Here is a 27,188-nt window from a genome sequence, read left to right as displayed (position 1 = left end):
TAACAAAAAAAGGAGGGGTAGGGTGAGGTGGGGCAAGAGGGGCGGTGTGAGAATCCACCCCTTGTCAACTGATCCATGCCTTGTTTTCCTGTCCCCTCGCTCTCTCTCTCTCTCTCTCTCTCTCAATGGCTGATTAGACTCTCTCACTCTGGCCAGGCTGTGTCTTCAGGCTGTTGCTCTCATTACAGACAAAGCATGGGCAACCTGTAGCATGCCAACAGCAGAGCAGGGCAACACCAAGGGACTCCAAGGGACTCACCAAGGGAATGCTTCTGGAGTGAATACTTTTTTTCATTATATTTTTCTTTTTTACTTATTTAAGTCACGGGTCACTTGTTTCACCATGGAGTTCGGGAAGGTTAATCTCAAAATGTTGCTGCTGACCATGATGATATTCAAATGGGGTAAGCCTCTCATTGCAAGTGATCGACACGATGTTACGGGACGGGGTGTGATGTATCATAGTGCAAAAATGATATTCTGTAGTGTAATTTGGAGAACATTTTAAATGTGAAGGGAAGGTATGGCAGGGGTATAAGGTACTATGGGGTGTAAGCCCTTACAGAGGAACAAGTGCGCCACTTGCCAATTGTTGTGGGCGGCTCGCAATCCCCTTTGCTGTAAAGGCAACAGGTTGCATGGACAGATTTATTGAAGCAAGCGAGTAAACATCTTAAGTAATTTAATCAGAAATGCCAACAAAAAAAGTTCACAAATATATATATATATATTATTATTATTTTACATATATTGACAAATGCAGTTGCTTTACTACCAGTATTCTGCTTTAAATAAATGTATTCCCAAATATATATTGTATTCAACATCACAAGAAACTAAAATGCTAATTCCCACAGTTTCGAAACATTATGTTCTTCTCTTATCACAAATCCACTGTGCCTCTGGTTTTTGACTCTCCTTGGCATTGGTTTGCATGAAGAATTCCCATTTTTTCCCCATGGTTTCAACTGAGGCTTGTACCTCTAACTCTTTACAACAAGTGGCCCCAAGAATTCCCCCTTGTCTCCTTGTGTTTTGAGAATTGCTGTTCGGTGAGTGGTACAGGAGTGGTTCTCAGGGAGAGGCTTGGCTGCGTTTGACCTATTTTTCCCCACACAGCCCCACTTCACCCCCATCTGGGAGGGGAGTCTGAAACAGACAGAGCAGGGGTGGGTAGGTGGCTACGTGTTCATTATTGCTCATAACCATGACAACGGGCTCTCAGACTAATTTCCAGGGCATTATTGGAAAATATTAGCATTTTAGTCAAATCACTTTGAGCAACATTGTTTGCTTTGATGATGTGGGACCCAGTTGGATTCATATCTTATCTGGAGCGTATTCAAATCAGGAGCTTGATGAAAATGTCATATTAATAATAACACAAAGTTCAAGATAATAGTGATTAGAGTGAAAAGACTTAAGAAATCAATACTTCTTGTATCATTAAAACGAATCCTAAAATGCACAGCATTTTGTCTCATTGAGGAAAACTGAATCTAGCACAGGAGTTTAGTTAACCTATCCCTGTCAATATCCCACTCTTTCCCAGTTCACTAGTCTATAGTTCAGCAGCAAAGGCAGGGGTCCAAATCAAATCATGCATGCATGCGGAGACAGGGCAGCCAATAGTTAGCTCACTGATGAGAAACTGCATTGAGAGGCGAGGGAATTAATGGAGATAATGAGGTCGCAAACAATCTCAAGAAAAGCACAAAATAATGTGTTTGAATGGAGCCATTGAGCTTTGATTTAATTGCCAAAGTATTGGAGTTAGCGCTTAGCATGTTGCTACATAGCATGATAACTCTCAATGCACGGTTCCACCCACTCAGAGTGTGGGACCCCCTAGTGTTTTGTTTGCTTTTTAGCCACAGCCACTTGCTCTCACTCTCTGGAACCACCACCATCACCAGAAATGACCCGTCTAGGACCTCCTTTTTTTTAGGGGGGGGGAAGGAGATACTTCTAATTCCCAGTTCCAGACAAAAAGGAGAGTGGTCAGAAATCACAGGCTCTTTAAAAACTTCCACCATCCAGAGGAGGAATAACAGGGGGCCCAGGAGGGTATCAGACCCTCTGAATGAGACATGAGTCCACCCTAAATGAAAAGGTCTCTAAACAATGCTAATTTAATTTGTTTAAAATTCTATTTGTACCGCTACAGTGGTAAATATTAAAATAAAAGCTTATATCAAATTAAACGAACACCCCCACCTCTGTGTCATGGTTTAAACAATTTTTTCCCCATGTGGCTGCACTTGTCATCCCGGGACACTCCCATTTCTCAGCCGCTTTTCAGGTATCCCAACTATTCTTCCTACAAAAATGTTTGTTAGCAAGACGCATCAATTCAGGGTACAAGAGTGTAGAGCCAATAACAATCGCCGAATGTCATTACACTTTTTGATGTTTTGTAACAGATGTCTCTTTCCATTCATCAAATGGCATGAATGCACAGTGCACTGTTTGGATGCTGGAATTATTTTTGGAGTGGACGAACATGCGCAGGTAACCTACTTTTTGAAGTGATTTGTTTAACAATAAGCAATAAGCCAAACCCCCAGAGCCAGTGGGCTCCCCCACCTTAGGGGCTGCGGGGCTGTGTGGTACGCCATTGGTGACATCTGATACAGGAGGGCTGGCTGCTGCGCTGGAGCCTGTTGACATTCTCCACTGTCTGTTTGAACTTAAGGGAAGTGAAAAGAGTTGGGGAAAATTGACAGGAAAAGATAGGAGAGGTAGATGAGAGGAAAGGTAGGTCTAGGTAGAGGATAGCAGTTGGGTGAAAAATGATCAGAAGATGAAAGGAGATGTAGCCTACTGTATAGGGGCATCAGGAGAGGAGATGAGACAGGAGGGAGAGAAGTAGTTGACTGTTCGTTGTCTTTCGGGGAAGGAGGGCAGTAGATAGGTGATAAGAGAGGAGAGGAGGGGATAGAAGTTGAGGAAAAACCATGCATTTTCAAACTGCCAGGAAACCCTAACGAGGAACCCTGTTTTTCCTGTTCCTAATTGGCTCCTTTATTCATGCATCTTGGTTGGAAAGCGAGGTAGCAACAGTACACCTTTCCTTTGCCTACACAACAGACTCTCCCATGAGGTCTATAGAACCAGGATAGAAAAATACAGCCATATGTCATATGTCCTAACCTCACTTTGCAACTGATTCATACAGGGACCTTGAAAAGACCTTGAATGTGACCTTTTATTGAAGCTGTGTGACCCAACTACAACATTTCAACCGACATGGTCTTCATCAGGATACCTTGTCAATGACTTTCCAGACATCTCAGTACCATAGAGCAGTCCTAGAAAGTCTGCAGAAAGTGCACATGGACTACCCAGACGGAGTAAATTGCCAATTGAAATGGGGTTGGGATTAGACCCAAATAGAGCAGATTAAGATTACAATCAGGGTGATCTCCAGGAAGATCCACATTAGATGCAGGATTGTGGCAAACCAACCAGTACATTGCTCAGACTCAGCAACTAAGGAGTTTTTCTTCATCACGAAAGTTGAAGGAGAGGAAGTGCGACAACATTTATATATAATATAAACATTAATGTACATTAACTTTTCAATTCACATTAGCAATGGAAGGTCATGTTTACGAAAGAGGGTTCGGCGCTTGGCAATGGAAATTTATTGTAAATATCCCAATAAAATATCCCAGTATAGACACTAGCCAGCATGCTTCAACTATGCAAGTGACTTTTCATCTTAACCATATTACACATTTGTAAAATGGAACCAAACCACATTACACTCTTGAATAATGCAACAATTCACAAGCTTGTGCAGACAACAAAGGGTTTCTTTTCTCGTCTGTAGGCTACACTCATTACATTTTAGCTTCAAGACAAAAGTACAGAGTTGCTTCATCATGTAACATTAGCCTATCAAAAATGAACGATTAGGCCTACTACCACACTACTACTATATAATAATACTAGTAGGGGAGAACCGGGACAAAAGAAAGACTTTTAGTTTTTTTCCTAATTACTCAGAGATCGATAGAGCTAGACACACCATATTTGATGACAAACAAGTTATGTATGTCCTCTACCATTAGCAACTGTAATTTCATTCCTAAGGTATTTTAGTTAAATAGACCGACAGCAGAATTACCCCAACATTACTTTTGTACCTGCCGGCGGGGCGGGAGTAACACAGCCTTGGGACAGAAGTAACAGCTGGTGAGAAGTGCACAAAATCTATCTGTCTTATCTCCATGTTTCTGGTTTGTAATGCTTGTTGCTTTCAACAAATGTACTATCAGACATCATTTAATGTTTGGTCGATTTGAATAATTAATGCTATAGGTTCGAAATGTATGAAAATTAACCATGCGTCAACATTGCAATGTTGCATAACCACAATATGCCTTAAAATATTAATCGGACTAAAATGGATCACATACAGTGAGGGAAAAAAGTATTTGATCCCCTGCTGATTTTGTACGTTTGCCCACTGACAAATAAATTATCAGTCAATAATTTTAATGGTAGGTTTATTTGAACAGTGAGACAGAATAACAACAAAATATCCAGAAAAACGCATGTCAAAAATGTTATAAATTGATTTGCATTTTAATGAGGGAAATAAGTATTTGTCCCCCTCTCAATCAGAAAGATTTCTGGCTCCCAGGTGTCTTTTATACAGGTAACGAGCTGAGATTAGGAGCACTCGAGTGTGCTCCTAATCTCAGCTCGTTACCTGTATAAAATACACCTGTCCACAGAAGCAATTAATCAATCAGATTCCAAACTCTCCACCATAGCCAAGACCAAAGAGCTCTCCGAGGATGTCAGGGACAAGATTGTAGACCTACACAAGGCTGGAATGGGCTACAAGACCATCGCCAAGCAGCTTGGTGTGAAGGTGACAACAGTTGGTGCGATTATTTGCAAATGGAAGAAACACAAAAGAACTGTCAATCTCCCTCGGCCTGGGGCTACATGCAAGATCTCACCTCGTGGAGTTGCAATGATCAATCAATCAATTTTATTTTATATAGCCCTTCTTACATCAGCTAATATCTCGAAGTGCTGTACAGAAACCCAGCCTAAAACCCCAAACAGCTAGTAATGCAGGTGTAGAAGCACGGTGGCTAGGAAAAACTCCCTAGAAAGGCCAAAACCTAGGAAGAAACCTAGAGAGGAACCAGGCTATGAGGGGTGGCCAGTCCTCTTCTGGCTGTGCCGGGTGGAGATTATAACAGAACCATGCCAAGATGTTCAAAAATGTTCATAAGTGACAAGCATGGTCAAATAATAATCAGGAATAAATCTCAGTTGGCTTTTCATAGCCGATCATTAAGAGTTGAAAACAGCAGGTCTGGGACAGGTAGGGGTTCCATAACCGCAGGCAGAACAGTTGAAACTGGAATAGCAGCAAGGCCAGGCGGACTGGGGACAGCAAGGAGTCACCACGGCCGGTAGACCCGACGTATGGTCCTAGGGCTCAGGTCTCTCAGTTGGCTTTTCATAGCCGATCATTAAGAGTTGAAAACAGCAGGTCTGGGACAGGTAGGGGTTTCATAACCGCAGGCAGAACAGTTGAAACTGGAATAGCAGCAAGGCCAGGCGGACTGGGGACAGCAAGGTGTCATCATGCCCGGTAGTCCTGACGTATGGTCCTAGGGCTCAGGTTCTCAGAGAGAAAGAGAGAACGAGAGAATTAGAGAGAGCATACTTAAATTCACACAGGACACTGGATAAGACAGGAGAAGTACTCCAGGTATAACCAACTAACCCCAGCCCCCCGACACATAAACTACTGCAGCATAAATACTGGAGGCTGAGACAGGAGCGGTCCGGAGACACTGTGGCCCCATCCGAAGAAACCCCCGGACAGGGCCAAACAGGAAGGATATAACCCCACCCACTCTGCCAAAGCACAGCCCCCGCACCACTAGAGGGATATCCTCAACCACCAACTTACAATCCTGAGACAAGGCCGAGTATAGCCCACAGAGGTCTCCACCACAGCACAAACCAAGGGGGGGCGCCAACCCAGACAGGAAGATCACGTCAGTAACTCAACCCACTCAAGTGACGCACCCCTCCTAGGGATGGCATGAAAGAGCACCAGCAAGCCAGTGACTCAGCCCCTGTAACAGGGTTAGAGGCAGAGAACCCCAGTGGAGAGAGGGGAACCGGCCTGGCAGAGACAGCAAGGGCTGTTCGTTGCTCCAGAGCCTTTCCGTTCACCTTCACACTCCTGGGCCAGACTACACTCAATCATATGACCTACTGAAGAGATAAGTCTTCAGTAAAGACTTAAAGGTTGAGACCGAGTCTGTGTCTCTCACATGGGTAGGCAGACTGTTCCATAAAAATGGAGATCTATAGGAGAAAGCCCTGCCTCCCGCTGTTTGCTTAGAAATTCTAGGGACAATTAGGAGGCCTGCGTCTTGTGACCGTAGCGTACGTATTGGTATGTACGGCAGGACCAACTCGGAAAGATAGGTAGGAGCAAGCCCATGTAACGCTTTATAGGTTAACAGTAAAACCTTGAAATCAGCCCTTGCCTTAACAGGAAGCCAGTGTAGGGAAGCTAGCACTGGAGTAATATGATCAAATTTCTTGGTTCTAGTCAGGATTCTAGCAGCCGTATTTAGCACTAACTGAAGTTTATTTAGTGCTTTATCCGGGTAGCCGGAAAGTAGAGCATTGCAGTAGTCTAACCTAGAAGTAACAAATGCATGGATTAATTTTTCTGCATCATTTTTGGACAGAAAATTTCTGATTTTTGCAATGTTACGTAGATGGAAAAAAGCTGTCCTTGAAACAGTCTTGATATGTTCGTCAAAAGAGAGATCAGGGTCAAGAGTAACGCCGAGGTCCTTCACAGTTTTATTTGAGACGACTTTACAACCATCAAGATGAATTGTCAGATTTAACAGAAGATCTCTTTGTTTCTTGGGACCTAGAACAAGCATCTCTGTTTTGTCCGAGTTTAAAAGTAGAAAGTTTTCAGCCATCCACTTCCTTATGTCTGAAACACAGGCTTCTAGCGAGGGCAATTTTGGGGCTTCACCATGTTTCATTGAAATGTACAGCTGTGTGTCATCCGCATAGCAGTGAAAGTTAACATTATGTTTTCGAATAACATCCCCAAGAGGTAAAATATATAGTGAAAACAATAGTGGTCCTAAAACGGAACCTTGAGGAACACCGAAATGTACAGTTGATTTGTCGGAGGACAGACCATTCACAGAGACAAACTGATATCTTTCCGACAGGTAAGATCTAAACCAGGCCAGAACTTGTCCGTGTAGACCAATTTGGGTTTCCAGTCTCTCCAAAAGAATGTGGTGATCGATGGTGTCAAAGGCAGCACTAAGGTCTAGTAGCATGAGGACAGATGCAGAGCCTCGGTCTGATGCCATTAAAAGGTCATTTACCACCTTCACAAGTGCAGTCTCAGTGCTATGATGGGGTCTAAAACCAGACTGAAGCATTTCGTATACATTGTTTGTCTTCAGAAAGGCAGTGAGTTGCTGCGCAACAGCTTTTTCTAAAATTTTTGAGAGGAATGGAAGATTCGATATAGGCCGATAGTTTTTTATATTTTCCGGGTCAAGGTTTGGCTTTTTCAAGAGAGGCTTTATCACTGCCACTTTTAGTGAGTTTGGTACACATCCGGTGGATAGAGAGCTGTTTATTATGTTCAACATAGGAGGGCCAAGCACAGGAAGCAGCTCCTTCAGCAGTTTAGTAGGAATAGGATCCAGTATGCAGCTTGAAGGTTTAGAAGCCATGATTATTTTCATCATTGTGTCAAGAGATATAGTACTAAAACACTTAAGTGTCTCTCCCGATCCCAGGCCCTCGCAGAGCTGTGCAGATCCAGGACAGCTAAGCCCTGGAGGAATACGCAGATTCAAAGAGGAGTCCGTAATTTGCTTTCTAATGGTCATGATCTTTTCCTCAAAGAAGTTCATGAATTTATTACTGCTGAAGTGAAAGCCATCCTCTCTTGGGGAATGCTGCTTTTTAGTTAGCTTTGCAACAGTATCAAAAATAAATTTTGGATTGTTCTTATTTTCCTCGATTAAGTTGGAAAAGTAGGATGATCGAGCAGCAGTGAGGGCTCTTCGGTACTGCACGGTACTGTCTTTCCAAGCTAGTCGGAAGACTTCCAGTTTGGTGTGGCGCCATTTCCGTTCCAATTTCCTGGAAGCTTGCTTCAAAGCTCGGGTATTTTCTGTATACCAGGGAGCTAGTTTCTTATGACAAATGTTTTTCGTTTTTAGGGGTGCAACTGCATCTAGGGTATTGCGCAAGGTTAAATTGAGTTCCTCAGTTAAGTGGTTAACTGATTTTTGTCCTCTGACGTCCTTGGGTAGGCAGAAGGAGTCTGGAAGGGCATCAAGGAATTTTTGTGTTGTCTGAGAATTTATAGCACGACTTTTGATGCTCCTTGGTTGGGGTCTGAGCAGATTATTTGTTGCGATTGCAAACGTAATAAAATGGTGGTCCGATAGTCCAGGATTTTGTGGAAAAACATTAAGATCTACAACATTTATTCCATGGGACAAAACTAGGTCCAGAGTATGACTGTGGCAGTGAGTAGGTCCAGAGACATGTTGGACAAAACCCACTGAGTCGATGATGGCTCCGAAAGACTTTTGGAGTGGGTCTGTGGACTTCTCCATGTGAATATTAAAATCACCAAAAATTAGAATATGATCTGCTATGACTACAAGGTCTGATAGGAATTCAGGAAACTCAGAGAGGAACGCTGTATATGGCCCAGGAGGCCTGTAAACAGTAGCTATAAAAAGTGATTGAGTAGGCTGCATAGATTTCATGACTAGAAGCTCAAAAGATGAAAACGCCATTTTTTTTTTTGTAAATTGAAATTTGCTATCGTAAATGTTAGCAACACCTCCGCCTTTGCGGGATGCACGGGGAATATGGTCACTAGTGTAACCAGGAGGTGAGGCCTCATTTAACACAGCAAATTCATCAGGCTTAAGCCATGTTTCAGTCAGGCCAATCACATCAAGATTATGATCAGTGATTAGTTCATTGACTATGACTGCCTTTGAAGTGAGGGATCTAACATTAAGTAACCCTATTTTGAGATGTGAGGTATCACGATCTCTTTCAATAATGGCAGGAATGGAGGAGGTCTTTATCCTAATAAGATTGCTAGGGTGAACACCGCCATGTTTAGTTTTGCCCAACCTAGGTCGAGGCACAGACACAGTCTCAATGGGTATGGCTGAGCTGACTACACTGACTGTGCTATTGGCAGACTCCACTAAGCTGGCAGGTTGGCTAACAGCCTGCTGCCTGGCCTGCACCCTATTTCACTGTGGGGCTAGAGGAGTTAGAGCCCTATCTATGTTGGTAGATAAGAGGAGAGCACCCCTCCAGCTAGGATGGAGTCCGTCACTCCTCAGCAGGTCAGGCTTGATCCTGTTTGTGGGTGAGTCCCAGAAAGAGGGCCAATTATCCACAAATTCTATCTTTTGGGAGGGGCAGAAAACAGTTTTCAACCAGCGATTGAGTGCTGAGACTCTGCTGTAGAGCTCGTCACTTCCCCTAACTGGGAGGGGGCCAGAGACAATTACTCGATGCCGACACATCTTTCTAGCTGATTTACACGCTGAAGCTATGTTGCACTTGGTGACCTCTGACTGTCTCATCCTAACATCGTTGGTGCCGACGTGGATAACAATATCTCTATACTCTCTACACTCGCCAGTTTTAGCTTTAGCCAGCACCATCTTTAGATTAGCCTTAACGTCGGTAGCCCTGCCCCCTGGTAAACAGTGTATGATCGCTGGGTGATTCGTTTTAAGTCTAATACTGCGGGTAATGGAGTCGCCAATGACTAGGGTTTTCAATTTGTCAGAGCTAATGGTGGGAGCCTTCGGCGTCTCAGACCCCGTAACGGGAGGAGTAGAGACAAGAGAAGACTCAGACTCAGACTCCGACTCGCTACATAATGGGGAAAACCGGTTGAAAGTTTCTGTCGGCTGAATGAGCGACGCCGGTTGAGCATTCCAACAGTATTTCCCTCCAGAAGCCATGAGAAAGTTGTCCGGCTGCGGGGACTGTGCGGGGGGATTTATACTAACGTTACTATCTGTACTTACTGGTGGCACAGACGCTGTTTCTTCCTTTCCTACACTGAGATTACCCTTGCCTAACGATTGCGTCTGAAGCTGGGCTTGTAGCACAGCTATTTTCGCCGTAAGGCGATCGTTCTCCTGTATATTATGAGTACAGCGACTGCAATTAGAAGACATCATGTTAATGTTACTACTTAGCTTCGGCTGTTGAAGATGTTGACGAACCATGTCCAGATAAAGCGTACGGAGTGAAAAAGTTGAATAAGGGAAAAAAGTTGCGATGGAAAAAAGGAAAATAAAGTAAGGTTGGCAGCAAAAACGCACAGGAAAATGACTCTTCTGTATCGGGATAAAACGTCCGGGGTGAAAAAGTTTAACGAAAAAAGATGAGTGAGGACAAAACTAAAAAGTTGGTAAATTTGTTGAACACAGAGATTGATTAAACGTTTATTAAAAGTAAAACGTGAATAGTTTGGCAGGTAGCCAAGTAGCAACAAACAGCACAGCAGCACGGAGACAATGCGGAAGCGATCATCAGAACGGTGAGGAATCAGCCCAGAACTACACGGGAGGATATTGTCAATGATCTCAAGGCAGCTGGGACCAATGTCACCAAGAAAACAATTGGTAACACACTACGCCGTGAAGGATTGAAATCCTGAAGCGCCCCTGCTCAAGAAAGCACATATACATGCCCGTCTGAAGTTTGCCAATTAACTTCTGAATGATTCAGAGGAGAACTGGGTGAAAGTGTTGTGGTCAGATGAGACCAAAATGGAGCTCTTTGGCATGGATTGCTGCCTATGACCCCAAGAACACCATCCCCACCGTCAAACATGGAGGTGGAAACATTATGCTTTGGGGGTGTTTTTCTGCTAAGGGGACAGGACAACTTCACCACATCAAAGGGACGATGGACGGGGCCATGTACCATCAAATCTTGGGTGAGAACCTCCTTCCCTCAGCCAGGGCATTGAAAATGGGTCGTGGATGGGTATTCCAGCATGACAATGACCCAAAACACACGGCCAAGGCAACAAAGGAGTGGCTCAAGAAGAAGCACATTAAGGTCCTGGAGTGGCCTAGCCAGTCTCCAGACCTTAATCCCATTGAAAATCTGTGGAGGGAGCTGAAGTTTCGAGTTGCCAAACGTCAGCCTCGAAACCTTAATGACTTGGAGAAGATCTGCAAAGAGGAGTTTGACAAAATCCCTGCTAAGATTTGTGCAAACCTGGTGGCCAACTACAAGAAACGTCTGACCTCTGTGATTGCCAACAAGGGTTTTGCCACCAAGTACTAAGTCATGTTTTGCAGAGGGGTCAAATACTTATTTCCCTCATTAAAATGCAAATCAATTCATAACATTTTTGACATGCGTTTTTCTGGATTTTTTTGTTGTTATTCTGTCTCTCACTGTTCAAATAAACCTACCATTAAAATTATAGACTGATCATTTCTTTGTCAGTGGGCAAACGTACAAAATCAGTTGGGGATCAAATACTTTTTTCCCTCACTGTAATAGCTATATTAACCATATTTTTTTTATTTGTACTTTTACCCCTTTTTTGTCATATCCAATTGGTAGTTACAGTCTTGTCCCATCGCTGCAACTCACCTACAAACTCGGGAGAGGCGAAGGTCGAGAGCCATGCGTCCTCCAAAACACGACCCTGCCAAGCTGCACTGCTTGTTGACACACTGCTCGCTTAACCCGGAAGCCAGCCGCACCAATGTGTTGGAGGAAACACTGTCCAGGTCGTCTGGGTTTGGCTGGTGTAGGCTGTCATTGTAAATAAGAATTTGTTCTTAACTGACTTGCCTAGTTAAATAAAGAAAAAAAAAACATACAGGCAGTCAAAATAGTGATTATTTTCTCATTATCATTGCAAACATTGGCTAGTTATTTTTTCAGCAATTCTCGCTACGTTATGGCAGCATAACTATGAAGTTTATCATCACAAATAGCAGTCTAAAGCAGTAGTTGACAAACAAGGTAAGGAATAATAGCACACTGGCGATCCAAAACGAACTCGCTCATTATCAGACTATGGTTACCGGTCCGGATACACTTGCTCGGACTGCCTAGAACACTAGGTTACCTACTCGTGTGGTACTTCAATGATCATTGAGAAGCCAAGTAGCAGTTAGGTTAAAACACAGAGTGGGGAGTTACATACGTTTTTCAGGAACTACTACTGTACTTCTCCTGTATTTTCTCCCGCTACGATATGGCAGCAACTATAAAGATTAGCCTACATCGTCACACAAAACGCTGATTGTTTTTTCTCCAATGCAATGTGTAGGGTCTGCGTCCTGCTCCTGCAACTGCAATATCCTTTACAACAGACAGAGAAGATTCTATAACCTTCAATAAAAAAATGTGGGAATGTTTGTTCAAATCACCACAGGGTTTTTTATTTCAGCTGTTCAGAAATATGAGGGAGAGTTAGGCTACATCATCATGGTTCAGAAGAGGGTGAGTAAAGAGAGAAACGTAAAAGGGAGGGGGAGCGTGAGCAGCAGCTATGTAATGTGCATAAAATAACACATGCGCAGAACGTGATCCGGTTCCTTAGCTTTGAGAAAGATGTTTCCGGAGGGGCGGGGGAGAAAACTCCATATTCGCAGCCATAGCCACTGGAATTAATCAATCAACACAATTACTTTTTAATTACAGATGCAAAGGCCTACACGATGCAACCCTTCATAAGCAAGTTCAGCCATGTTATTAGTTCTATTGTCTAATCGCAGTTGTCTCTTTATCTGTGTAAAGGACCCCCCCTGTTAGTTTAAATATAATTAATATGAGCAAGTACAAGGTTGCTGCAGTTTGACAAGGTTTTAATGTTTTCATCCTCCGTAGGGCCATGTGTTTCCCCCCCCCAAAAAAGAAAAAACATATGACCTGATTAGAAAAAAATTGCCCGGTTATAACACTTTATTTTAATTTTCATTGATTCATTACTATGTCATACCCTACAACTAGGGTCAGGAGTTGATTAGGTTAGCCTACCAGATAAGGAAAAATATTTACCCTGCACCACTCTGGGACCTGTGGTGCCATGTTAAAAATGAAAAAACATTTTTGTATGATTTACTATCGACATTGTACATTCATTTTAGTGGTAGGGATGAGCTAGTTTTACGACGCTCAGTGCAGCCAGCAATTCCAGAATGTAACAGACTGTTACTGCAATTTTAGTCTGAAATATTAGGAAAATGTCTATACATTTCAGCTGTTTCAAAATCATTGCTCTGCTATTACCATTTATACTGTTTGGTGCATACACATTCAAAAACAAAATAAAATTAGGTATATTTCAGCCAATCTGTGCACTACACTTGCTGTGTGTGTGTGTGTGTGTGTGTGTGTGTGTGTGTGTGTGTGTGTGTGTGTGTGTGTGTGTGTTTGTGTGTGTGTGAAACATGACTGGTGTATGAGCATGTGTATTTCAAGGCTGTGTATTTGTGTACATGCTTATGTGGAGGTAGAGCGTGTGCATGCATAGTACTTGTGAGTATACTGTACCTGTGTGCATACGTAAGTGTGGGTATATGCGGGCATTCTTATGTAACATGTACTGTACGTAGTGCAGTGCCTTCAGAAAGTTTTCACACCCCTTGACCTTTTCCACACTTTGTTGTGTTACAAAGTCATATTACAATTGATTTAATTGTACGTTTTTGTCAATGATCTACACACATTTCTCTGTAATGTCAAAGTGGAATTTATGGAAAATAAAACACTAATATATCTTGATTAGATAAATATTCAACCCCCTGAGTCAATACATGTTAGAATCACCTTTGGCAGTGATTACAGCTGTGAGTATTTCTGGGTAAGGATCTAAGAGCATTGCACACCTGGATTGTACAATATTTGCCCAATTCTTCAATCGATCCCCACCATCTCGAAAAAGCCAGTGAAGAGCCTTGGCAAGGTGTTTAACAGCAGCCAGAAGGACACAACATCAATCCAAGCCACCTGTCAGGAGCTGGAGAGCTGGCTGAGAGCGGTTAACCCGTCAGGACTGCCCGGCAAGTTCAAGGCGTGGATGTATCAGCATGGCATCTTCCTGAGGATACTCTGGCCTCTGCTCAACTATGAAGTCCACATCTCCACTGTCGAGAACTTGGAGAGGAAGGTCAGCAGCCATCTCCGAAGGTGACTGGGGTTGCCCAGGAGCCTGAGCAGCATCGCCCTCTATGGTAACAGCAACAAGCTGAGGCTGCCCCTGAAGTCCCTGGAAGAGGAGTTCAAGGTCACTTGGGTGAGGGAAGTGATGCAAAACAGGGAGTCGAGCGTCCCAAAAGTGGGGATAGTGGTCAAGACCGGGAGCTAATGGAGAACAGAGGAGGCCGTGCTGCAGGCTGAGTCTCGGCTGCGCCACAGTGTCCTGGTGGGAGCAGTGACCCGGGGAAGAGCTGGTCTGGTAAAGGCTAGGTGCATGCCTATCGAGGTAGGCTGCAGGGGTTTTGCTGGGCAATCCCTTTACAGAGCCTACTGTACAGCACACTCGGCATCAATGGAGCGAAGCAGAGGTGAGCCATCAGCAATACCATTGAATCAGCTGAAAAAGCCTCAAGATGGCTCTGGATCAAGAGAGGTGATCCATGGGGAGCAGCATAATGCAACCTGGACACAAGTTGGGGTCTGATCAACCTCGGCTGGGTCACCTGGGTGAGGGTGTCTGATGTTGTAAGACCTGAAACACCCTATGACCCTAGGTTACATCACTGATGATGTGTCCAGGAGCATCAAGAGATTCAATCAAGATCTGTCAAGTTTGTTGTTGATTATTGCTAGACAGCCATTTTCAAGTCTTGCCATAGATGTTCAAGCAGATTTAAGTCAAAACTGTAACTAGGCCACTCAGGAACATTCAATGCCCTCTTGGTAAGAAACTCCAGTGTATATTTGGTCTTGTGTTTTAGGTAATTGTCCTGCTGAAAGGTGAATTAGTCTCCCAGTGTCTGTTGGAAAGCAGACTGATCCAAGTTTTCCTCTAGGATTTTGCCTGTGCTTAGCTCTATTCAGTTTCTTTTAGCTCTATTCAGTTTCTTTGAATCCTAAAAAGCTCCCTAGTTCTTGCCAATAACAAGCATACCTATAACATGATGCAGCCACCACCATGCTTGAAAATATGAAGAGTTGTGACGAGTACTGAGGATACGAAGAGGCAGGACGCAGACGCAGGAATCAACAAGGTAAAGGTTTACTTAACAATGACAAAGAGAATAACAAAGAGCGAGTAAACGACACGACGCTAACAATTATACACAACAATGACTGAACAGTCCAGAGGTATATAGTGGTGGTGATGAGATCATGAGGTGCAGGTGCGCTGGAGGGGATTTGGGTGCGTTGGGTTTCCATTCCTGTGTTGCCGAGGTGGTGCACTCAGACCGGTGGCTCAGTAGACCGGCGAATCAGAGTGCCGGAGGGGAGCAACGGGAGGAGACGTGACAAGAGTGGTACTCAGTGATGTGTTGTGTTGGATTCGCCCCAAACATAATGCTTTGTATTCAGGACATAAAGTTAATTTCTTTGCCATTTTTTTTGCAGTTTTACTTTAGTGCCTTATTGTGAACAGGATGCATGTTTTGGAATATTTTTATTCTGTACAGGCTTCCTTCGTTTCACTCTGTTATTTATGCTAGTATTGTGGAGTAACTACAATGTTATTGATCCATCCTCAGTTATCTCCTATCACAGCCATTAAACTCTGTAATTGTTTTAAAATCACCAATAGCCTCATAGTGAAATCCCTGAGTGGTTTCTTTCCTCTCCGGCAACCGAGTTAGTAGTGGTGACTGGGTGTATTGATACACCATCCAAAGTGTAATTCATTACTGCACCATACTCAAAGGGATATACAATGTCTGCTTTTTCTTTACCCATCTACCAATAGGTGCCCTTCTTTGCGAACCATCGGAAAACCTCCCTGGTCTTTGTGGTTGAATCTGTGCTTGAAATGCACTGCTCGACTGAGGGACCATGCAGATAATTGTAAGTGTGGGGTACAGAGATGGGGTAGTCATTTAAAAGTCCATGCAATTTATGTGACTTGTTAAGCACATTTGTACTCCTGAACGTATTTAGGCTTGTGAAAACAAAAGGGTTGAATACTTATTGACTCAAGACATTTCAGGTTTTCATTTTTAATTAATTTGTAAACATTCCTAAAAACATAATTCCACTTTGACAGTATGGGGTATTGTGTTTATATCAGTGACACAAAATCTCAATTTAACCTTCATTTCAAACTGTAACACAACAAAATGTGGAAAAAGTAAAGGGAAGTTAATACTTTCTGAAGGCACTGTATATAGTATGTGTGTGTGTCAACATACGTTTGTGTGTGTGTGTGTGTGTAAGTGAGAACAGGCAAAGAGCCTCTTGGTGGTAATCTGAGCAAGTATCCTGCTATCAGTTGTTTAGAGGACCAATGGTATTGGCTGGCTGGGAGAGATTAAGACCAGAGAAAGGCTATCGAGGTCAGGTCCAACCTGCCTCTAAGGAGAGTGGAAGATGGTTGCATGGAAAAAAGGGTGAAATTAGAAAAATTGTGTAAGTCAGGGTTGTCCACTCAGTCCGTTCACATTTCATTAGAATTTCTTTCAGCATTTTAGAAAATAATTTCATTCAGAACAGCCTATGTCACGGTATAGCTCTACTGATCTCTGGGATCATTTCCGGTTCACTACAGGCTAAACTGAGTTAACTAGGAGAGAAGAACACTGTTATATCTTATCACAATCTTCCATTATACAGCTGTAATTACCCCGTATTTAGTGTGACTATCATCATTATCATAATTAGTGCTTTGAGCATAATGCATGAAAATGTTTGTTTGTTTTGGTTCTAAACTTTTGAAATGCAAAAAAATGACCTAAATGTAGCTAGTTTCGCTCATGGGCATAGTGGTGTGAAATGTTCTGTGCAATGAGGTCCAAATTCTAGGACCCTTTTTTCTTTACCACAGTACTTTTCACCTCAACAGGTGGACTTAGTTCATACTACGGACTTAGTTTATACTACTCTGCCTGCTCTTGAAAAGGTTTTGCCATGCAGGAGGCTAAAACCCGGCAGAAGCCGAACTGTAATCCTCTGAGTTCCTACAAACACACAGAAAGCCCCATGCAGGAAAGGCTCAAAGGGAGGCAAGGACCCGTTAAAACCAAAATTAGATGCGACAACCTGCCTTCTGAGTGGGCCCCAGCGTGAGGTGAGAGTGAGTTGAAACAGCTTTGCTTTTCTCTCCATCTTTCTTACCCCACTACCGCCCCAACCCCCACCACTGCTGCTACCACTCCATCCCAGCATCCCTTACGCTGACAGGAGAGTTGGAGGAGGAGGTTGTCAGGAGAGGTCGCTGTCCCTCCCAAAGGCCCCTGCATAACTTTTGGTGCTGCCATGGCAACCCCAATCTGCTGGACACTTTTCGGGGGAGTTTTGGTGGAAGTCATGTGTTTACCAGTCCCTTTCCCGGACTCGGGGGTAGGGTGCATGCACATATGCACGCGCAAGAAAGGAATTCCTAAATGCTTTCTGGTATCCAAGGGTTGCCGGTGGCAGGTGTGTAAATGTGTATGAATGAGTATGTGTGTGTGTGGCTGCTCTAGACGGTAGAATGAATGAAAAACACAATAGCCTGCAGAGACCCCAGGAAGCACCCTGCGGATTCTCTTTGAGTCTCGTTAGAACCTTTTGGACGCTGCGTTCAGCACACTGACTGCACATGGTGAGCTTGCTTGCTGCTGAGCTATTTACTTTTGTAGATGTCTTCATGCTACAGATCTAGCCGTAAGCTCTGGCTGTTGTGACAGAGCATTCAGCTTGCTGACAAGCTGATCAAGGGATTTCTCTTGGCCTGAAAGTAACACCGACTTTGATAAGATGGTCTCACAATAAGAGACTTTATCATGAGGTTCCATTGTCAAATGGAGGTTTGTATTTCAGAAAACATACTACGAATAACCTAGTCCCAAGCATAGCCCCCATGTTATGGTGTATAAATTCGGGATTCCCACACTGCTAGGTTGGGGGACAGAACCATGCTCGGCCGATAACTTGCAATAATCGCAGGACTTAACAAGGATTTGTAACAAAGACATCCTCCCCCAATCACAGACAGAACACTCTTTCCAAAGTGAATATATCACCACCCTGAATGTTTTCCAAACAGCCTGTAGTTGTCACGTCAGTCCATGCCAAACAAGCTCTGTAGTATCAGGGCTAACTGATATACTTTTTCCGCATTTTGTTACGTTACAGCCTTATTCTAAAATGTATTTTTAAAAAAATTTCCCTCCGCAATCTATACACAATACCCCATAATGACAAAGCGAAAACAGGTTTTTAGAAAATGTTGCTAATTTATTATAAATAAAAAACAGAAATACCTTATTTACATAAGTATTCAGCCCCTTTGCTATGAGACTCGAAATTGAGCTCAGGTGCATCCTGTTTCCATTGATCATCCTTGAGATGTTTCTACAACTTGATTGGAGTCCACCTGTGGTAAATTGATCACACACACTCCAAATGAGTGATTCCTCCCGCTCTCACCATATACCCCCATCTCTCCCTTCCTCTCTCTCTACTCCTTTCATTGTTAATATCTTCCGCTCCAATGAGAATTTTGGAACAGAACACTGATCAAAGAGCAGGGGATGGATGTGAGGACGGAGTTAGGATGGTGGGTTTGACGGTGGAGGTGGGGGATGGTGGGAGTTCGTTTGGATTGGAGTCTGTTCAATCTGTGGAATGTGGACTGATTTCACACTGGGGTCACGCGATTGGCTGATGCAGGGAGATAGATGGACAGAAAATCCCCCCTCCCAAAAGCGTCCTGTTCCATTCAGTTCCATGTACATACAGAGGGCCCAAAAGCCCCAGCCAGAAGAGGGGTCTGGCTGGAGAGGGGTCGTTCAGTGTTGCATTCAGTGTTGCAGGTCTTTCTTTCAGTGTTGCAGGTCTTTCTTTCAGTGCTGCAGGTCTTTCTTTCAGTGTTGCAGTTCTTTCTTTCCCAGTTGTCTGTGTAAAACATAACCATTTCAAACTTGATGACAGTCAAGTTATTAACTGCCATAGTTGAGTTTTGATAGTGATTGTGATCATACAAGTATCATTGTACTGGATGTATCCCTATGTGATAATTACATGATCTGTGAAAAAGCCTTGGCAGTCAATGACAACATGCATATAACAAACTGCATTGTTCAAAAGAGCGTGATGTACTGTAGTTAATATGGATTAGAATATGTGGGAATATTTTTTGTGTTAAATTGAGAGAGAGGGGTGGTAATGGATAAAGTTTAGCCAAGCTAACGACCTGGAGAAGTTACCTTAGCACGCTAACCCGTAGTTATCCACCCCATAAATCTCACCTGTCGACTGGACACTTGATAGCCTGCAGACCATGCATCTGATCTCCATCTTATCTGCTCCACCCATCAAGGGTTCATGGCTGGAATTCAGTCCAGACACCTCTTCCCTCTCTGGAACTTTAGCATAACAATGACTTAACAAACAAGGCTAAGGTTAGCTAGATGGAACTCTCTCTTTTTTCCTCTCTCAGTTGAGAGTCCTGATGCTATGAGCTACAAAGGAATATCTTTTGTGACTTCGTTGTGGTGTTTTTTGTTGAACTGATTTGTTGCAGTCTGGGGGTGGTCTTCGTTCCCTTTGGGACTGACAGAAAAGATTAGCACATGAGTCACCCCAGATGCCCGTTGTTAACAGTCTGTCAATGAGCACTAAACTAGCTGTGTAAAACAAAACCAATGGAAATGGGCTTGTTGTGTACAGGGGGTTTCTTAGTTTTAGTTGGGGATTTTGCCCCGGGTGTCTCGCTGTGGGAGGAGCTATGAAATCTGGAGTCGCTCCAGGACTCTCCCACACGACTTGTCCTTTAGAATTAGGGGGGAGAAGATGAAAGGAAATTTAGTGTCAGGGTGAATACACATACCAGGATTAGCACAGGGGGACCTAACTTTGGTTGTGGTTCACTAGGTTGGCACTGGTATTTGTCCACCATCTAACAAGATTGTTAATGCATGTTAGTGACACTCGAATGCAAAATAGTAATACGTTATAGCCTACTAGTGTTTATGAGATTTTGTTGACCAAATTATTGGACTTCATCTAGCAGAGGATGCTCTTTGCATCACTAAGTTTGATTGTGTTCTTGTTTATAGCAGCACTGGGGTGAAAGAGGTTTCACACTTGCTGAACAGCCCCAAAGAAACACAACCAACCTCCAACAATTAACTTTTTGCAACAGTAATGCAGTATACTATCAATGTTTACCACTTTAATTAAATTATTGCCAATGTTTCATGCCACTGACTGCCTGGCTGTATGTCTGTGTGTGTGTGTGTGTGTGTGTGTGTGTGTGTGTGTGTGTGTGTGTGTGACTAGAGCAGCATCAACATCTCATTATACTGTGCATTCGTTTACTTTTTCCACATTTTGTTACGTTACAGCCTTGTTCTAAAATGGATTGATAAATAAAAAAATCCTCATCAATCTACACACAATGACAAAGTGAAAATAGGGTTTTAGAAATGTTTACAAAGGTATAAAAAAACAAAAACAGAAATACCTTATTTATATACAGTTGAAGTTGAAAGTTTACATACACTTAGGTTGGAGTCTTTAAAACTCGTTTTTCAACCACTCCACACATTTTTGTGCATGACACAAGTAATCTTTCCAAAAATTGTTTACAGACATATTATTTCACTTATAATTCACTGTATCACATTTCCAGTGGGTCAGAAGTTTACATACACTAAGTTGACTGTGCCTTTAAACAGCTTGGAAAATTCCAGAAAATGATGTCATGGCTTTAGAAGCATCTGATAGGCTAATTGACATAATTTGAGTCAATTGGAGGTGAACTTGTGGATGTATTTCAAGGCCTACCTTCAAACTCAGTGCCTCTTTGCTTGATATCATAGGAAAATCCAAAGAAATCAGCCAAGACCTCAGAAAAAAAATTGTAGACCTCCACAAGTCTGGTTCATCCTTGGGAGCAATTTCCAAACGCCTGAAGGTACCACGTTCATCTGTACAAACAATAGTACGCAAGTATAAACACCATGGGACCACGCAGCCATCATACCGCTCAGGAAGGAGACGGGTTCGGTTTCCTAGAGATGAAAGTACTTTGGTGCGAAAAGTGCAAATCAATCCCAAAACAACAGCAAAGGACCTTGTGAAGATGCTGGAGGAAACAGATACAAAAGTATCTATATCCACAGTAAAACGAGTCCTATATCGACATAACCTGAAAGGCCGCTCAGTAAGGAAGAAGCCACTGCTCCAAAACTGCCATAAAAAAGCCAGATTATGGTTTGTAACTGCACATGGGGACAAAGATTGTACTTTTTGGAGAAATGTCCTCTGGTCTGATGAAACAAAAATAGAACTGTTTGGCCATAACGACCATTGTTATGTTTGGAGGAAAAAGGGGGTTGCTTGCAAGCCGAAGATCACCATCCCAACCGTGAAGCACGGGGGTGGCAGCATCATGCTGTGGGGTTCCTTTTCTGCAGGAGGGACTGGTGCACTTCACAAAATAGATGGCATCATGAGGAAGGAAAATGATGTGGATATATTGAAGCAACATCTCAAGACATCAGTCAGGAAGTTAAAGCTTGGTTGCAAATGGGTCTTCCAAATGGACAATGACCCCAAGCATACTTCCAAAGTTGTGGCAAAATGGCTTAAGGACAACAAAGTCAAAGTATTGGAGTGGCCATCACAAAGCCCTGACCTCAATCCTATAGAAAATGTGTGGGCAGAACTGAAAAGGCGTGCGCGAGCAAGGAGGCCTACAAACTTGACTCAGTTACACCAGCTCTGTCAGGAGGAATGGGCCAAAATTCACCCAACTTATTGTGGGAAGCATGTGGAAGGCTACCCGAAACGTTTGACCCAAGTTAAACAATTTAAAGGCAATGCTACCAAATACTAATTGAGTGTATGTAAACTTCTGACCCACTGGGAATGTGATGAAATAAATAAAAGCTGAAATAAATCATTCTCTCTACTATTATTCTGACATTTCACATTCTAAAAATAAAGTGGTGATCCTTTCTGACCTAAGACAGGGAATGTTTACTAGGATTAAATGTCTGGAATTGTGAAAAACGGAGTTTAAATGTATTTGGCTAAAGTGTATGTAAACTTCCGGCTTCAACTGTAAGTATTCAGACCTTTTGCTATGAGACTCGAAATTGAGCTCAGGTGCATCTTGTTTCCATTGATCATCCTTGAGATGTTTCTACAACCTGTGGTAAATTCAAGTGATTGGACATGATTTGGAAAGTCTCTCTCTCTCTCTCTCTCTCTCTCTCTCTCTCTCTCTCTCTCTCTCTCTCTCTCTCTCTCTCTCTCTCTCTCTCTCTCTCTCTCTCTCTCTCTCTCTCTCTCTCTCTCTCTCTCTCTCTCTCTCTCTCTCTCCTCTCTCTCTCTCTCTCTCTCTCTCTCTCTCTCTCTCTCTCTCTCTCTCTCTCTCTCTCTCTCTCTCTCTCTCTCTCTCTCTCTCTCTCTCTCTCTCTCTCTCTCTCTCTCTCTCTCTCTCTCTCTCTCTCTCTCTCTCTCTCTCTCTCTCTCTCTCTCTCTCTCTCTCTCTCTCTCTCTCTCTCTCTCTCTCTCTCTCTCTCTCTCTTCTCTCTCTCTCTCTCCTCTCTCTCTCTCTCTCTCTCTCTCTCTCTCTCTCTCTCTCTCTCTCTCTCTCTCTCTCTCTCTCTCTCTCTCTCTCTCTCTCTCTCTCTCTCTCTCTCTCTCTCTCTCTCTCTCTCTCTCTCTCTCTCTCTCTCTCTCAGAGGGCATCATTCCACTTGGCCAACACAGGCCTGGATTCGGTCCGTGTCTCAGAGTTCAGGGCTGTAAAGCAATTTAAATGTAAACGTAATTTCTGATTGAGCCGACATATGCAGTGTTTATTGTGAATGCAGTCTCCGCGGGAACATTGCCTTTGGATTTCAGTCGCACTGTGGCGCTGAACTTCCGCAATGCGGATTGAATCGAGCCCAATGTGTGTAGTAGTGAGCATAGTGATGCACTTCCTGTGCTGGGATAAAGGGCACTGATCACCATAGAAATAGAATCACTAGAACAGGTGTGTCCCCATTCAAGTCGATGGGTCTGTGATGTGTGGACCGGCGGACATTTTGAATGTACCCATAGGGCGGCAGGTAGCCTAACGGTTAAGAGAGTTGGGCCAGTAACCGAAAGGTCTCTGGTTCGAATCCCTGTGCTGAATAGTTGACAAATCTGCCGATGTGCCCTTGAGCAAGGCACTTAACTCTAATTGCTTCTGTAAGTCGCTCTGGATAAGAGCGTCTGCTAAAATGTAAATGTAAAGCATATTCTATTTGTGATTCGGCTCAGATCCACCCAGATATTGCTGACTTTTACAGTTGTTTATTTCAGATCAGCCAAAGCCCCACTGGGCTGCTCTCTTTTTTAAAGCCCATTTCATAATCTCAAATGTGAGGCAGCGGTTGGATACATTTTCTAGTAGCTATTCTGGAGTAACATCATCATTTCATTTCAGCCCCATGGGTATGAGTCCAATACTGTAGAAGTAAATGAAGGCCACTGTTTATATATAAAGAAATATATATATATATATATATATATATATAATAATTATTATTATTATTATTGCCAATGTTTTTGTGTCAGAACCAAATGGCCTACAAATCTGGACCAAAGCTGGTTCTGAATCGGGTTAGAGTGGCACTCAATAAACAACATTGTGCTAGCACAGTGTGGATATATGAGAGACATTCAGAAGTGTACTGGCGTCACCCCCATATCAAGATGTCATAACAATATTGTAACAGACCATCACAATAAATGACAACCAACTTATCCCTCCAAAAATGTAAACGGCTCTCACATTTAGTGTGTGAACACACTAAATGTGACATATAATAAATAAAAGTGGTGATGACTTGTTATGGCATCTCAACTGCATTAGGGTATTATTATACTGTATAATGTTTCAGTCAAACATTGCTGCCATCCAGAACTGTCCATAATTTTGCACAACAATAACCATCTCCTATTCTTCTCCTCAGGGATATTCTGCACGGCAACCAGCAACAAGTGCTTGTCTGGGCCCTGCCAGAATGGTGCCACATGTGTGGACACCATAGACGACTACACGTGCCTCTGCCCCCCTCGCGACGAGTTCCGCTACATGGGCAAAGACTGCGACGAACTGTATGATGCCTGCTTTTTCGCCGCCTGCTCAGACTGCACCAGCACCCCTGGCACGTCCAAATACCACTGCGTCTGCCCCAAAGGATTCACCGGTGACAACTGCACTGAGGAAGTGGATGAGTGCCATAGCAACCCTTGCTCTGAGCCCCATACAGAGTGCATCGACCAGGTCAACGGCTACTTCTGCCGATGTTCGCCCAGCTACGGAGGAGAGGACTGCCAAGAGCAAGTGACCGACTGCATCGACGAGCCGTGTCTGAACAACGGGACTTGTATACTGTTACAGGATGGATTCGAGTGCCACTGTGCGCCGGGGTTCGAAGGGAAGCATTGTGAAGAGGACGTGGACGAGTGTGCATCACACCCTTGCCAGAACGGAGCTATCTGCATGGATGGCTTGGCTAAGTTTCACTGTTTCTGTGTACCAGGCTTCCAGGGCTACAACTGCGAGATTGATATCAATGAGTGCGCCTCGCGGCCCTGCGAGAATAACGGAACCTGCATCAACGAGAAGGACCAGTACGAATGTGAGTGCCTCGTAGGGTTCACAGGTACGCTGTTCCGCCTTTTCATAATTCACACCTCTGCCCACACAATGATGTGTTTGTACTCAGTTAGTCCGGAATGAAGTGTAATTCTTCCACCATATTCGCAACCCTACACCATCCACAACTCACTGTCTCTCATCTAACACTTCCTCCAGTGTGGAGGGAGATCTTATGCCTTGCTTGTTAATGTTTCTTGACAAAATGTATCAGCAAGATTCAGGTATCTCATAGTACTTCATTCACCAAGCCATAACTTGTTCACATTAAAGGTGCACTAAGCAAGATGACATCATCATACACAACAGGACGATCTCATATTAATCAATGTGGGTGTGCCACAAAGAATGGTACAAATTGTGCAGAGCCAATGAGTCTTGGCAGAGTTGAATAATGATGTTGATATTGTCCTGTTGTTGATGATGTCATCTTACTAACTGTACCTTTAAGTGTAAGTTTGGTTTAAGTGTAAGTGCAGTGACTAAGATGTTCGATACTGGTCTCTAGTCTTGTCTTCAGTTTGGCCCCTGTGGATAGGTCTCCCGCTGTGTGAGAGAAAACACTCCACCTCTTGTATACTTATTTTCTTACTCTCCTTTATTTTCTCAGCAGGCCTGGTCTGTCTAGGTGCTTCATCCTTATCTCTAATGGGGTGGGAAAGGTCAGCAGTAATGCATTCCTTTGTCAGCATATCATTGCCGATGGAGATTTTCAAGGAAAGGGTTAAGATGGCGAACTGAGGCATCTTTACATTATCATCTGTGCTATCTAGAGGCATCCACAAGCAGACTCCATGCTACTGCCTATTTTTAGTTAGAGAAACAAACACCAGATAGAGTACAAAATGGCTACTCTTGTATTTACTGTCCACTATACTTTCTTTCAGTATTATCATAAGAGCAGAGATGAGCTATTGACAAACATTGGCTCCATATTTACATTTAGGTCATTTAGCAGACACTCTTATCCAGAGCGACTTACAAATTGGTGAATTCAATTTAGGATAGCCAGTGGGACAAGCACCCTTTTTTTTATGGGGGGGGGGGGGGTGTATATAGATGAGATACAGTGGTGAAGTGCTGGGATTTAAATGCTTTAAAGTCTGTAGAAGATGCAGTGCCTAGTGAAAGTTTACACACCCCTTGCCCAGTTGTCACATTTTGTTGCCTTAAAATTTAATCTAAGAAGGGATTACAATTTTAAAAAATCCTATAGATCTACACAACCTGCTACACATCTTCAAAGTGAAAGAAAAAGTATACATTTTTCTAAATTAATAAAAATTAAAAACAAAGATGTCTTGATTGCATATGTCTTCACACCCCAGAGTTAATACTTGATGGAAGCACCTTTGGCAGCAATTACAGCTATAAATCATTTTGAATAATATTCTACCAACTCTGCACAACTCTTAGGGCGACATACATCCATTGTTTTTGTCAAAATTGCTCAAGCTCAGTATATGTGGTTGGGAATAATTGACAGACAGCAATATTCAAACCTTGTCACTGACTTTCTAGCAGATTTAAGTCAGGACTGAGACTGAACCCCTCAGGAACACTTAACACCTCTTGGAAAGCCATTCTGGTGTGTCTTTGGCATTGAAATCTGTGTAATTGTCCCACTGAAAAATGAAACTCAGAGTTACTATTCAGACGACTGAGGCAGGTTTTCCTCTAACTTTTACCTGGGCTTTGCTCCTTTCATATTCATTTTGAACCTGGCAAATTCCCCAATTCCTGCCACATTACTAGAACATACAGAGGGTTTTATCTGTTTATCTGTAGATCTGTAGGGGGAACAATCAAACTTAATCTCTATGTATCTTTAATTTGAAGGCAGCAATATGTGACAGCTGTGAAAAAGGTGTGTGTAGACTTTCACTAGGCACTGTATGTCCCCTCCTAATATAACCTGACAGTACAGTTCCTCACTCACTCCCACTTTGTTTCTCATTCATCATCACACATTCTCCCACTCTTTCTCTAACTCATACTCTCCTTTTTCTCCACCTCTCACAGCAGTGAACTGTGAGGTGGAGATAGACGAGTGCGAGTCCAACCCTTGTCGCAATGGAGCCACCTGCCATGACCTCATTGGTCTCCTGCGAGTGTCTGCCTGGGTTCGAGGGCACAGACTGCGAGGTGGACATTGATGAGTGTGTCAGTGAGCCCTGCCTAAATGGAGCCATCTGCCACGACAAGGTGGCCAGGTAACTGCACAAGGCTTTTAGAATTGTCCCACCAGACAGACACAACTCCTGTCCTTAAATGACTTTAGGGCCTGACTGCTGTTTTGGTG

At 43.3% G+C, this 27,188-nt stretch overlaps 1 protein-coding gene across 1 annotated transcript in view; it reads left to right on the top strand.

Annotated features, from left to right (window-relative positions):
• Positions 1 to 343: 343 nt before the first annotated feature.
• Positions 344 to 27,188, top strand: part of LOC311099555 (protein crumbs homolog 2-like) — a gene marked incomplete at both ends in the record, with an annotated part of 34,845 nt that continues 8,000 nt past the window's right edge. The window contains 4 exon segments of the mRNA XM_084140254.1: positions 344 to 404; positions 24,198 to 24,893; positions 26,909 to 26,987; positions 26,989 to 27,099. Coding sequence (XP_083996380.1) covers positions 344 to 404; positions 24,198 to 24,893; positions 26,909 to 26,987; positions 26,989 to 27,099 — 947 coding nt within the window.

This window comes from Coregonus lavaretus, assembly GCF_964263955.1.
Source record: "Coregonus lavaretus genome assembly, chromosome: 24".
Lineage (NCBI taxonomy): Eukaryota > Metazoa > Chordata > Actinopteri > Salmoniformes > Salmonidae > Coregonus > Coregonus lavaretus.
Note: the sequence above shows the minus strand (reverse complement) of the source record. Positions and strands in the feature narration are given on the sequence as shown.